At 39.5% G+C, this 13,731-nt stretch overlaps 2 protein-coding genes across 2 annotated transcripts; one reads left to right on the plus strand and one right to left on the minus strand.

Annotated features, from left to right (window-relative positions):
- Positions 1 to 1,003: 1,003 nt before the first annotated feature.
- On the minus strand, positions 1,004 to 6,543 carry RHIMIDRAFT_312487 (uncharacterized protein). The gene is made up of 5 exons (XM_023614805.1): positions 6,504 to 6,543; positions 5,706 to 6,445; positions 5,610 to 5,650; positions 2,444 to 5,554; positions 1,004 to 2,392 (listed from the first exon to the last, which is right to left on the minus strand). The coding sequence occupies exons 2-5, from the start codon at positions 6,368 to 6,370 to the stop codon at positions 1,122 to 1,124; spliced, it is 5,088 nt and encodes a 1,695-aa protein (XP_023467977.1). The 5' UTR covers positions 6,371 to 6,445; positions 6,504 to 6,543; the 3' UTR covers positions 1,004 to 1,121.
- A 2,603-nt stretch (positions 6,544 to 9,146) lies between these two features.
- RHIMIDRAFT_116388 (uncharacterized protein) lies at positions 9,147 to 13,577 on the plus strand. The gene is made up of 11 exons (XM_023605329.1): positions 9,147 to 11,149; positions 11,203 to 11,388; positions 11,462 to 11,647; positions 11,697 to 12,157; positions 12,207 to 12,377; positions 12,431 to 12,538; positions 12,601 to 12,699; positions 12,756 to 12,920; positions 12,972 to 13,133; positions 13,190 to 13,268; positions 13,318 to 13,577. Exons 1-11 carry the CDS (start codon positions 9,250 to 9,252, stop codon positions 13,443 to 13,445), a joined length of 3,645 nt encoding a protein of 1,214 aa, XP_023467978.1. The 5' UTR covers positions 9,147 to 9,249; the 3' UTR covers positions 13,446 to 13,577.
- The last annotated feature ends 154 nt before the right edge of the window (positions 13,578 to 13,731 follow it).

The following is a 13,731-nucleotide window of genomic DNA, read 5'->3' on the forward strand; positions in this document are numbered from 1 at the left end:
AACGACTATCCGGAAACCAGGTTCAAAATATAAAAAGAAAATGGTCGTCACAGATTGAATAGCTGCATGAATCTGAAAGTAAGACAAAGATAATCACTGGAAATAGAGAGCGAAGAGATAAAATTAGAGAAAAGAATAAAAGTTAAGAATAGAACAGCCAATTTGATTGTTCTATTCAAGTAAATCAACAGAAAATCATTTCTATCCAACAAGAGGAGCCTGCTAAAGTCAAAGTACTTGCTGCTAGAGCCAGTTCGATATCTACTTTGGACGCCATTTCCGCTAAAGGCCTGATTAAAATCAGTTTAAGAAAGCCAATACCACCTTCAAAAAAGGAAGCTAGCTGGTGATAAAAAACAGCAAACAAAGGAAGCAGTAACCAATCACTATGTCAGTCTCATCAAAGCAACTCTTGCTGAGATGGACTGAGATACATTGACTGAGGGTTTCCCAGACAAAGCTGTGGTTAACCGTATCATAGGCAGATTTTATATCCAGGAAGGCTAAGACCGGAATGATGCGAAATTGTGAACGTAGTATTTGACAGATCTCAGAAAGGGATAAAGCTTGGCCCAAAGCACTACGAGATTCACGAAATCCCCCTTGTGCAATATCCAGTGGTGTCCCTTCGCTTGTCATTGTGGATTGTGTACAACGCTCCAGGATTTTTCTAAAAATTATGGTTAAACTGATTGGACGGTAGTTACCTGAATATGATGGAGTCTTTATTATGGATTGGAACCGCCTGTGAGATACGCCAAGGCAGGGAGGCATAGGACCAGACCCAACACATTTGAAACAGGATCGGAAGGGCCGATGTCAGTAAGTGTCAGATGGACTTTAGCATTTCAATAAGTAAATGATCTACACCTGGGGACTTCTGGGGCCTTTTTGGTAGGCAAATGTTTTATAGTATCTTGGCCAAATTAGTCTCACACAAGTGTCCAAAATTATTCAAAATAGTGGGTGATGTTTTCAAACATCCGGTAAATTGAGAGTGGAAGCACAGTACCATTTATTAGTAGTAAAAGTAGAAAATATAATTATATATAATAAAAGAAGGAATGAACTAAAGAATATGAAACAGATGAGGTTACCATGTTGAGGTGTTGTTATTTTATTTAAAATGGCCAAGGGAAATGGGGACCAGATGAGGTCTCAGTGGCCTTGGCTGTTTCTTTAGGTGTCTCGGTTGCCTTTTGAGCTTCAGTAGTAGTAGTAGTAGTAGTGGCAGGCTCATGAATTGTTGGCTTTTCAGGCTCTGCTGAGCTAGTAGCATCATGTGTAGGAGAAGCAGTAGCTGTACCAGCTTGTCCTGTTGTAGTTGCTTCACTGGAAGAACCACTAGAAGAACCACTAGAAGCAGCTGGGCTAGCAGCTGGGCTAGTAGTAGTAGAAGCAATAGAAGAAGGTGCAGCACTGCTAACAAGAGGCTTTCCAGAAAGAATGTTTGACATTATCTGCATGATTTGATTAGGATCAGTGATTGATTGAAGACCATCAGGAATCTTGATGTTGGCAAGATCGTTGGCAGTGATACCAATAGGTGGAAGACCATCAATGGAAATCGAGAAGGGAACCTTGTCTTGGTAATAATACATTTGAGCAGGGAATCCATCACCCATGATAACAGTGACATTTTGAGTAATATCAAAGTATTTGTTGGGATCGAGCATCATTCCAAGCATCTGAAGCAAATGGTGCAAGAAGTTATCACCCTTGTCGATGTTAACAGGCCAGCTGTCTGTTGTTGCACTACCATGACCAGGAACGGTCGTAGGATTAGCGACATCATAATCAATGGTGCCAACCTTGAAAGGAGGTGAGCCATTAGAAGGTTTAAAGGTGACTGCAGCATTCACTTTGATAATCTTGTAAGAAGCACCAAGAGGATTCTGAAGCGTGATCTTGGATGTTGCCTTGTTTTGAAGAGCGATACCAATGAAACTGCCCTCAACAGCGACTTGCTTGATTAAGTTGGCTTGAATACCGCTCATGACCGTATCAAGGTGAACACTTGCCAGAGAGTCCTTGAGTGGAGCGATTTCAGTTGAAGTTTGAGTTCCCTGGACAGTTAAAGGAACACTGGCACCGGTCAAGTAGTCACCAAATGTCTGAGCAAGAGCCTTGAGGTTAACAGAGCCTTCACCCATATGCATGACACAAGGATAGGACTTGGTTCCAGGAGGAATGGTCACACCCTTCATGTAGGTCTTGCCGATAACACCGTTGAGCTCTTTCATGACAATGTCAAAATTGATATCGCCTACAACGATGGTAATGTTGGAAGGATTGTTGAAAGAAACAACAAGATCCACAATGACATATTTGCTAGTTGCACCAGATACAGCAAGTGAATCGATAGTAAGCTTTCCACCAAAGTTGTTAAAACCTAGAATAAGCTATATTAGTATCAACTATATGATTAAAAAGAGGATCTTACCAGCCAAAGAGGATTGAACATCAAAGCCGATACCATTGAGTTGAAAAGTACCAATAGATGTATCCGTAACCGCATTCGTCACACCCTTCAGGCCAAAGGTAGAGCTAGCTCCCTTGGTCAAATCAGTAACGAAAGTCACAAAGTTACCCTGGTTGGACACCTTGAATGGAACGTTAGAGAATGAGGTCGTAACAATATCACCATTTGTAGTGGCAGGTTCATTGGGAACAGCAAGATGGGCTACATCTCCATTGTAAGAAACATCTACATCCATGTTGAGCTTGCTGACGCCAAGTCTGAAGCCGAAAGGACTCTTGAGTTGTGCCTGGACATTGCTAGAACTGGAAGCAGGAGCCCAAGGATCCTTAGTGAAATCCAATGTAAGTTCCTTCATGGTAACAGCAGGGATAAGCTGAGGCTTGGTAGTTGGACCGGGCAAGACAACGTTATCAATGGTCAGTGTCTTGAATGCAGTTGATAACCATCCAACTTCACCGTTGGGGCCGCTTCCGGATACACCCTTGACAGAGAGAACACTGCTAGAAGCATTAAGATAGTTTTCAAAGACCTTGGTTACAGCAGCAATACCTGCAGGATTACCTTTCTGACTTTTCAAGGAACCCTGCATAGACATGGGCGAAGAACCTCGAGGAGGGAATATAGCGTTACCCTTTGATCCAAGTGGACCAAGATCGACATTCTGGAAGTAAGTTTCAAAGACGACTCCAGAGAGATTAAAGCCGACCTGACTTGGGTTCTTGATGGTGGTCTCAGCAGTCAGTACAATAGTGTCGTCAGGGCCATCCTGAGGAAGGTAGAATGACTGAATGCTGACCGCGTCCTTGAATCCGTTACAGCCAGATAAAGTAACAGTCTTATCCATGGAGATACCGGTAAAAGTAAAGCCAAGAGCGTTAACAGACACATCCTTTGTCGTAATTTCCCATACAAAGTTTTGGTTGTTGATTAAATAACTTGAGAACTTGGCCATATAATCCTGATTGGCAATGGTAAAGGTACCTGTCACGTCAAAGTTGGCACCAACGCCTGCCTTGGCTTGGATTTCAGGCATGCTAACTGTACCCAGAGGTGAACCTTGCCAGTGAACTGTCAAAGGTGTAGGGAAACTAATAGCAGCATCCATAGGGCCTGTCTTGGTAATGCTACCCCTCATCTGCACAGTAAATTGCTCATTAGTAGGAGCAGACACGATGACAGTTTCGAAGGCAAGAACAGCACCGTCGACAATTTGCTGTACAATCTTTTGACCGACTATAGGAATCAAGTCAAGCACAGAGGCATCAGTTGCGACAGCTACGCTGTTTTGAGAGAAGGCCAAGTCGTCAGTATATTGTCCAATGGTAAGACCAGAGGAAAGAGACAAATCAACCTTGAGAGCCTTCATGGCCTGTAATGTGTAATCAGAGATATTGAATCCGGCAAAGGCACTAGGCTCAGGAGCAACGTCCTGTTGACCATCAACATGGAAACCACCGAGGCCAAGTAATGCATCAAGAGTCCTTGTGTCCATATTGGAGTTGACAGCAAGCTCACGAAGCAAATATGCAATAGCAGCAGGTTCAATGTTCATGTTCATGTTAAGTTCCTGAGACTGAGCAGTTTGCTTGCCAGGGATAATGAATGGGTTACTGCTAAGGTCCTGGTTGATATTTCCGACGGGTGTGCCTAGGTAGGTAGCAGCAGCAACGACCTTAGTAATAGACAGACCAGCGCTGAAGGGGTTAGCAATAGAGACCTTGACGCCGACGATACCAGTGTTGTTTGTATCGGGATGAACGGTCAGGGCACTTCCTTGAATCAGAGCTGTCTTCAGACCGGGCAAGGTAGAGGTAATGGTGATAGAACTTAAAGCTTCAATCAGAGGAGCAATAGAAGTTGAGTTTTCGAAACCAAGGATTTGAACATCATTGTTTCCACCCATAACGAAGCTACTGAGCAAGTTTTGACCAACATCAGAGACTTTGGGGTTAAAGGATGCAACAGCATTCACCGTATTGCTGCCTCGGTTCAACGTGAGGTTGCTCAAAGTGACCAAGCCGAGATCGACATCAGAAGCAGCCATTTTGAAGTGAACATCACCAGTAGTAATTGTCACATCGGAAGGATTGACCATGGTGACATTGATGCCAAGGACTAAACCGTCCGTGTTGCCGCCTGTGACATCCAGAGAATTGATAACAGTGGCAGAGCTGTTTAAGAATTGAAGGCCTCTAAGGCTTGTAGGTACAGAGAAGCTGATACCACCCAAGGTAATGGGACCGATGGGAGTGTTAACCTTGGTAGTAGCATTACCAGCGACGCCAAAGGTGTAGTTATTAGCGGCAGTCAATGAGTAGACGTATTGGTTAAACTGATCATTGGCACCAGAGATACCAGTGATAGGCGTATTGGCCATACCAAACTTGAGCGTACCTGCCTTCTGATCGCTCTGGGCGGGTGTGTAAGGTACTTGGATTGTAGCAAATTTCTGAATATCCTTGCTCTTGCCATCATCATCTAATCCGAGAGTAATGTTTTGAGTGACTTCTGTAATGTTTAGTGAGAAACCGAAAGGAATTTGAAAGTTGGCAACAACATTAGGAGCAGTAGCAATAGGGGCGTAAGGGTTGGCAGGATCAAACTTCATGTCAATTTGACCCATACTGACTGCCTGAATGATCTGCAAAGGCTTTTCTGCACCAAGGGCAACATTTAATTGAACAGTCCTGAAACCTTCTGATAACCAAGTGACAGGATGAACACCATCAGGAGCACAGGAGATACCTGTTGCAGCTGTAGGCGACATAATCCCAGCAACGTAGTTTGAGAACAGAGTGCTTACTTTAGCAAGGGAATTTGTATCATTCTGAGGAGCGAGTACACCCTTCAAGAGAATGTCATTGTCGCCCTTTTGAAGATTGACGTTTTGAGCAGTGACTCTACCCAGAGTGACACCGTCGTAACCAATCTGCAATTCAATTGTACCCAGCTGTACGCCAATAGGAGAAGGACTTGTTAAGACAGTACCTAATTCAACTTGAATACCGCCAGTAGGAGCATCACCAGGTAATTGGAAAGAGGTGATTTTTACATTAGGAAATCCGTCCATACCTAAAATGGAAGCATAAGTAATGTGCGCAATAATATCGTGTACGACATGTAATACCATTTAGGGTAATCTGCTTATTCAGGTTCACTGTCGCAGTTCTATTAAAAAAGTGGGTTAATTGATGTAACGTCAATATATAATGGGAAAATATACCTTGAAAGGGCAGTGATATCTAATTTGCCTACAAGCGTCCATGAGAATTGTTTGACTGCAAGCATATCCTTGGTGAATAAAGAGAATGCATTTTGATCCTTAATGATGAAGGGAGTAATAGCATTCAATGTGCCATGACCACCAGAGATACTTGTATCATTATAAAGATAGATTTCACCCAAGACAGTATTGTTATACAAGACTTGAATGGGGTTGTGAAACTTTATAGAGGCAGCAAAAGGGCCGGTGTTCTTGAGCGAGCTGTGCATTTCCATATAAAAAGTTGAATTCAGATCATCACCATCACGCTTAGCGTATGTGACTGAATTAAGAGCATCTGGCTTCGAGAATGTGATTTGAGCGGTGTCGACATCGATAGAAGCTTGGTTCATTAAACTTTGCGCGATCATTGGAAAAAATACAAAAATGATGAGTAAGACAACAACAATGATGATAATGGCTGATAAAATTGAGCAGATAATCCAATATCTTTTTTGCTTATAGAATGGACGTTTGGTGGGAACAATAGGCTTTTCAGCATACTCTTCCATCATTTGTCGATCGTCGTCATGGTAGCTTTCTCTGTGAATGTAGTTGTCAGAGTATTGATCTTCGTGAGCAATAGGCTGTCGTTGACCATATGTGTCATATTCAACGCCAGTCATTTAAATAACTGATTTTTCTTTAAAAGAGTGGAGTATTATATATTATTGACTGAATATAAGGATAGTAGATAAAGGCTATATAGAAAAAAAAATTAAGTTTAAGACCGAGAAACAAAGTAAACGTGCAACTTACGTTCCCAAAAACGAAAGTAAAGAAATAAGGAGGGAAAGAGAGAAAAAAAGAGATGAACAAATAAAAAAAGCCATTGAAGTGGTTTAAATACATTTTCTCTGTCTTTGTCTAACAATTACATACTTTGACTGAGAAGGATTCACGGACTGAGATATTAACAAACTTGTAACTGCAGGGAATACAAGCATACTAATGATTTAGGAGTTTTATTATACATGTGAAATACCCACACAACGGAATCTGTCTTTTTAAGGATATTATATGCTCAATCGATATCAAGTTTGATAACAGCTCTAATATCAGTTTGTTAAATGGACCAGGACAGTGGTGGTAAGTAATTAGTTTATGCTTGATCTATATTTCTATGTAAATCAATATGGTTAGTTGATCCCTGCTACTATTTATTTTGGTTAGTAGTTTTTTGTAGTTATTTTTATACACTCGTACAAACCCACACAAGTGTACAAAAGTTTGTAATTGCGAAGACAAAAGATATCAAATTAATGCTGCTTTCATTACTAGGGCAACCAAAGCATATATCTTAGTGTTAATTTTTTCTATAATTTGTCATGGAAACGCGTTATCTATTGTAGTCTTTAGCTTTATTTTTACCTTGTCCCCTGAATTTTAACAAAAGGCGATCTTTGTTTATTTTCACTTGTAGTACAAAGCTTCCTTCAATTATGGAAAGTATGATGGTAGCACAATATGATACAATACAAAGGATATAATCAGCTCAGACCTTCGAAGCTTCATGCAAGGATCAAACACGTCATGGACATGGGAAGATAACTGACGGGCACATTTACAATTAAAGATGCCCTAAGACCCATATGAAGGACAATGATAGAGCAAGATCAAAGTAAACCCAAGTGATGACACCCGTGACAAGCGGCGCTGTTGTGCATAAAATGAAAACATGACAAAGTCTGCCAAAGATGAGCCTGCGTGAAACTGTGGATTTTCCCACTGTTATTATATTAAAATCGTGACATGTAAATTTCTTCCTGACTATCATCACTAAATGATATATATGTAACTACTGGTTACTCCAATGCTGGAGACATTGACTCCACTTTTCTATTACCGATATGTTCTAATGCCCTTAAGCCAAATTTCCATATATGCACATGTAGCCTCACTGTTTATTTCCTCAATAATACTAGACTTAAACATTAAATGCCTCTGTTGCTGTATGTACGAAGCAGATACTATTGAGTATAAGAATAAAAAAGAATGTGTTATTAAACATATAGAAGGATAAAGAATCGTTTCACTTTTTTTTTTTTTCCACCTCTTTTGTTTGCATTCGCTTGACATGTGTAAAAAGTATCTGCTAAAAAAAAAAAAAGTCGACTCATTTTACACTTCCCTATCAAAATTAGGTCGTTTTCCGCAGCCTCATCAGCAAATAGACAGTCAGATTGAGATAATCATGATAGTGCTTTATAATTTTACAATAGAGCATACATTCTACTTTACATTTCATTAACGCATCAGATAAGAATAATTTTAATAATGATGGCATAAATGATCACACTGAGGACATTCAATCTACTTTAATAATAATACTGAACCTTTCTTAATGAAGAAACTATCTTGCCCTGTCTTAATTAGCCACTTTCACTATATAATGATAGATATGACCAATGGAGAATCGGCACACAAATAGCGATCATTTAAAACTGACGATTAAAAGTAAATAAATCAACACGACTTGTATAAAGTAATAGTTGTGATATTTATGTCTTCTGACTTGTTGACATCGGTTCAGATTGAGTTGATCATTTTAATGCGAGCAATCTTTTTCCGAAAATGGTGTATTGATGATGACTTCGAAAAAAAAAAGAGGCTGTAGCGTATGACATGTGGAGTGTTGCACATCAATAAATATGTACACTGTAGTTCAAACTCCATATATACCCCATATTTAGTATAGGAATGATATCCAATGAATAAGCAAAGAGGGCCAAAGCTGAACCTGCTTAGGTAACAGCTAGAATTTTATATAAATAGATTTGTGTTTTCTATGTGTTTTCCCTTTCATAATCTGTATTCAAGACCATATCAAAGTTTATCTGTGAGTACAGGGCAGCCGCTAGTATCACTTTTCTTTTTCACAACTTCATATTCTAGCCCCCGTGTTCACTTCTATTATATCATCTCTCGTGTATATTGTGTGAAAAAGATCTGAAAGGCATGTAGTGTCATATGATGAAGGCTGTTCCTTTCATCTTATGTTTTTTCTTTGAACAAAAAGAAGGGCATTTCATCTCTTTTATATTTGTGGCTTTCTCTGCAAAAAAGATAACCAAAGAGGAAAGATGGCGAAAGTACTTTATAAATTGTAATAAGAATAATTCCAAACAATTAGACAGCATTTTTGTAGCTGGATCAAAACAAAGAGCACTGATCTTATCAAACGCCAACCTTGTAGTGCATATTATGGAATTGCGACGTGAATGCTGCATTAAGTATATATCAACTAATCGAAACATAACAGTAAGCCTACTAAAGACGATTTGAACTTAAAGCATTGAATACTACTACTCTTAATAACACAAATCTATCTACTCTTACAATACTCAAGGCTCTCTTTCTCTCTAATGTTTTTATTTACATCATCCTTTGTCCCTTAAATGGATCTGTTGCAGTGAAAAATAATTACTTAACAACTCCGCATCAGTGCTTATTTCGTATTTTAAAATGCATAATGCTCACTTTCCTTTATTTGAATAATACTTAAATGTACTCGGAGCCAAGTGCCCAGAGCACAAGCTACTATACACACTATTACCCATATGAGGACAATGACAAACAAAGCCAAATAGACGCCTTAAAAAAGTCAATAAGAGAACAAAAAATATTACTTGAAGCTGCAGAAGCAATGTCCAGCTTACACTCGAGAGAAAGCGATGTTCAGCGCAGTGTGGATGACCTAAAGAAACACATTACTGCTGTAGATAAGGAAATTGCGCTTAAAAGACAAGACGACATCACCACTGGTCGCTCATCATCCGGTAGATCTGGACCTGCTTTCTCACACTCACAATTGTGGTCACGATACCAAATCAATATGCGACAACTGGAAGATCTTTTGGACCAAAGGCAGGCACTGCTTAAAGAAATCAATTATCTAACTGGGAATAGCTTAAAACGACTGGAAGAGGAACTATACATTGAAACAGAGCGTCTAAACACAGCCAAGTTAAAAGCAGCCCGTCTAAAATTATCCACAACACAAGATATTGGTCGAGGTTCGTACGACACCATAGGTCTGACTGAATCAGAACGTATACGAGCAAAGGCACAGGCTATGGTAGCCGCGCGTTTGAGAAAAGACTCTACCTTATCAGAGGACAGCTTGCAAACAGAAGAAGAAAGAGCAAAGAAACGATTGGCAGTGATTAAAGATCTAACTGATGAAGTAAAAAAGAAGAGGGATGTAGCAGAGGATCTGTTAAGAAGAGATTTATCAGTGATCGACCATGATTTGGATGTAGCGTCCAAGGATTTGAAAGAAAGACAGATGTTTGAACAGGGATTATATATTGATGGCGAAGTTGCACGCTTTATTGAGCAATTAGGGAAACTTCACGTCTCTGATCGTTCCAGGATCGCCCCTTTACCCTTAAATGGCCATTCTAACCGTTCTCTCAATGACTATTCTTTACCCCCACCTATACCAACTTCACAGAGACCAGGAACACCCAGATCAGAGGCAGACATCAAGGCAGAGGCGTTTAGACGCATTCAAGCAAGAAAAGCAATGTTTACCAAAGGCACACATAGTCCCACGCCAACAAATGTTTGTAAAAATCCATCAGATGAAATCAGTGATGAAATCAAAGCTTCTCAGGAACGAATGAAGCAAGCTGAAGCTGAAGCTAGGGCCCACTTGGAAGCAATGCGCGAAAAGCGTAACAGGTTAAGGCAGGAGGCTGCTAAGGCAGAGGAACTGAGAAAAAAGGCTGCGGCAGAGGCTGCCGCTGCAGCAGAAGCAGAAATGTTGGCTGAGAAGAAACGAAAACAAGAAGAAGAGAGACAGCGTCTGGAAAAGATTAGAAGAGAGCAAGAAGAATTACTTGAAAAGCAGGAACAAGAAAGACTTGCAGAATTAGAAAGAGTACGTAAACAACAGGAAGAACTAGAACGGTTACGGGAAGAGGAACGTAAGAAGAAGGAGGAGGAGGAACGTGTTGCTGAAGAGATTCGCCAAAGAAAGGCACGCAAGGCTGCTGAGGAAGCGGCAAGAGAGAAGCGACTTCGCAGAGAGGAGATTGAACGCCGAGAGAAAGAGATTGAAGCCGCTAGACAAGAAGAACTGAACCGTCGTAAAAAATGGGAAGAAGTAGAGCGTCAGAAGCGACTTGAAGAAGAACAAGAAGCTGAAAGACTAAAAAAGTTACGAGAGGAAGAAGAGGCACGTATTAAAGAGGAAAGGTATAAAGAACAAGAAATTGAACTACAAAGAAAGAAGGAAATAGAAGAGAAGCTTCAAAAACAGCGTGAACAAGAAGAGGAGCAACAGGAGGCAAACTTACTAGCTGTTCCTGAAGTAACAAATAAAGTCTTTTCACCAATTACAACAGCAGGCACAAGTGGATATGGTGTTGACATTGAAGATGAAGTCAACTTTAACATAAGCAAGTATTCAACTAGGATATTACGATCGATAATTATTAACACTCTAGTATAGTTTATCGTGTGAAAGCATTATATGAATATCACGGAATTAGAGAAGATGATCTATCTTTCTCTGCTTCCGAAGTAATTAAAGCACATCCATCTAAAGACAAAGCAAGTGACTGGTGGTATGGCACCTCTCTCTCTACAAATCAAGTAGGATTTTTCCCTAGGACATATGTAGAAGTTATTGAGGAAGGTAAAGTTGTGCAAAAGATAACAAATTATTACTTGTGCGATATTCACAAACTTTGCCACTCTCGGCATTTTAGCTTTTCGGGTCAGAACCTTGTACGAATACGTAAAGACACGACCTGGTGACCTAGGCTTCTCTGAAAATGAAGTGATCGTAGTTCAGCCCTTCCAAGATGAGACTAGTGGTTGGTGGTATGGTACAAATGAAGAAACGGACGAGAGTGGATATTTCCCAAAGAGCTATGTAGAAGTTATTGATTCAGGTAATTTGTATTTATTCTAATCAAATAGATTGCTTATTTTCTTCAATAGCGAAAGCTCTACCTTCCATATCAATCAACGCAACAACTCTTCCTATGTCTATTCCTTTAGTACAGACACCAACGTCTATTCATAATCCCCATGGCTTGGATACCTCTGGAGGCGCATTCTTAAATGTGAATGATCGAGATGCTCATCGTGGCCTATCTGCGCCTAATACCCCTATTTTGAAGAAGACATCTTTAGAAGTAAACAAGGCAGAACTTACAAAGCGCCGTAGAGCAGCAAGTAATGTCAGTACCATGAGCAATAGTCGCATTAGCACGCCTACTATCGTGCTTCCTCGACCAAACAATGTATCTGAAAATCTAGAGCTTCAAACTTGGTCCAGTACAATGGACGAACTTGAACTACAGGCCATACCTTTAGAAGAACGCCAAAGACAAGAAGCAATTTTTGAATTGATTGCTACGGAAAGAACCTATTTGAATGACCTTCAGCTGATTGTTAATGTTGGTAACCTCTTTACAAAGAATACACTTGTTTTATTAATGATTATAGGTATTCTACACTGACTCTGGGAAATATTTAACACAAGATGAACGTGATGTGATATTTTCAAATATTGACGACTTATTATTGTGTAATACGTCACTTTTAAGTGATATGGAGACAAGACAAAGAGAGCAAGGTAATGTCGTGGATAAGATTGGTGATATATTCTTGAAGCATGTAGGGATTTGAACTCTTGTACTATAATTGTTATTCACATGCATATTTTATAGGCTGAAAGCTTAAAGTGTTACTCAACCTTCTGTCGAAATCAATCTTATGCTACCAAGTTTTTACAAAAGAAAAGAGAAGAAGATCAATGGTTTGAAGTCTTTTTAAAGGTATAATAATGAAAACAAAAGATGGGGCAAATGACAAACATTTTAAAGCTGATTATTATCAGACAGCACAGACCAGGCCAGAGTGTCGTTCGCTTGATTTCTCTCATTTCTTATTAGAACCTGTACAGCGTATTACAAGATACCCCCTTCTTCTTCGCCAAGTATGTAGTTGCACCAGATAGAAAAAAAAGAAGCATTTTAACAAGAATTCTATTAGATTTTGAATTCTACACCTAAAAAACATCCCGATCATGCGCTTGTACGATCAGCATTGTCTGTAGCCCAAAAGATACTTGAAGATGTCAATGAAGAAACAAGGCGGTTTGAAAACAATCAAAAAATGGATGAGTTAGCTCGAATCATTGATATGGAAGGAACAGGCGTAAGTTATTGTCATACTCCTTTAATTTGATTGATTTACTGTGTTTCTTAGCGTTTAAACATTCCAGGTCGTGAGTTTATTATGGACGGAGTATTATTTAAAGCAAAGAGTGGTAGAAAGCTGCATGGCTTCTTATTTAACGATATACTGATTTTAGCGGAACCTTTAAAGGCTTTGAATGAAAGAGGGTACCTTTACATACTCTACAGAGAGGTAATCATAATATGATATTCTGCTTACAAAAGAAAAACTAAGATGTTATAAATAAGCCCATGCCCCTGGAAAGAGTCACTGTAAGACAACAGCATTCTATATCGCTAAAGTCTTCATTTAGTGCCAGTAGTTCAGGTAAGTGATAATGTCGATAGTTTGTTTATATTAATTTTTTCATACACAGAGGATTTATCTTTTCAAATTGTAAACAATAACCATGTTATTGCCATAAAGGCATCTTCAGCCACCCAAAAGCGCCAGTGGCTATATCAACTGCAGCACTATTGTTCACTTCGGCAATATGGTCCATAATACAGCGAGGCTGGTAAATTTTGTCAGTTTGAAGAAAAAAATTTGCTTAGTACATTTATTGTTGTCGCCTTGTACGTATTTATTTTAATGTAATACCTGTATTAAATGGCCAAAGCGATAGCTTTGACGGACAATTTTTTTTGTGTTATTCCTAAAGATGTTTAGTTTGTAGCATATTTTCTAGTAAAAAACATGGGCGTTTCTAGTCTCTCTCAAACTATTTAAGAGCTTGAGAAAGTTTAATACGGCTGCTTGATCGCGGTTCCAGAGTCTTCTTTTTGTTTCT

The sequence above is a fragment of the Rhizopus microsporus genome (genome assembly GCF_002708625.1).
Source record: "Rhizopus microsporus ATCC 52813 unplaced genomic scaffold scaffold_5, whole genome shotgun sequence".
Classification (NCBI taxonomy): domain Eukaryota; kingdom Fungi; phylum Mucoromycota; class Mucoromycetes; order Mucorales; family Rhizopodaceae; genus Rhizopus; species Rhizopus microsporus.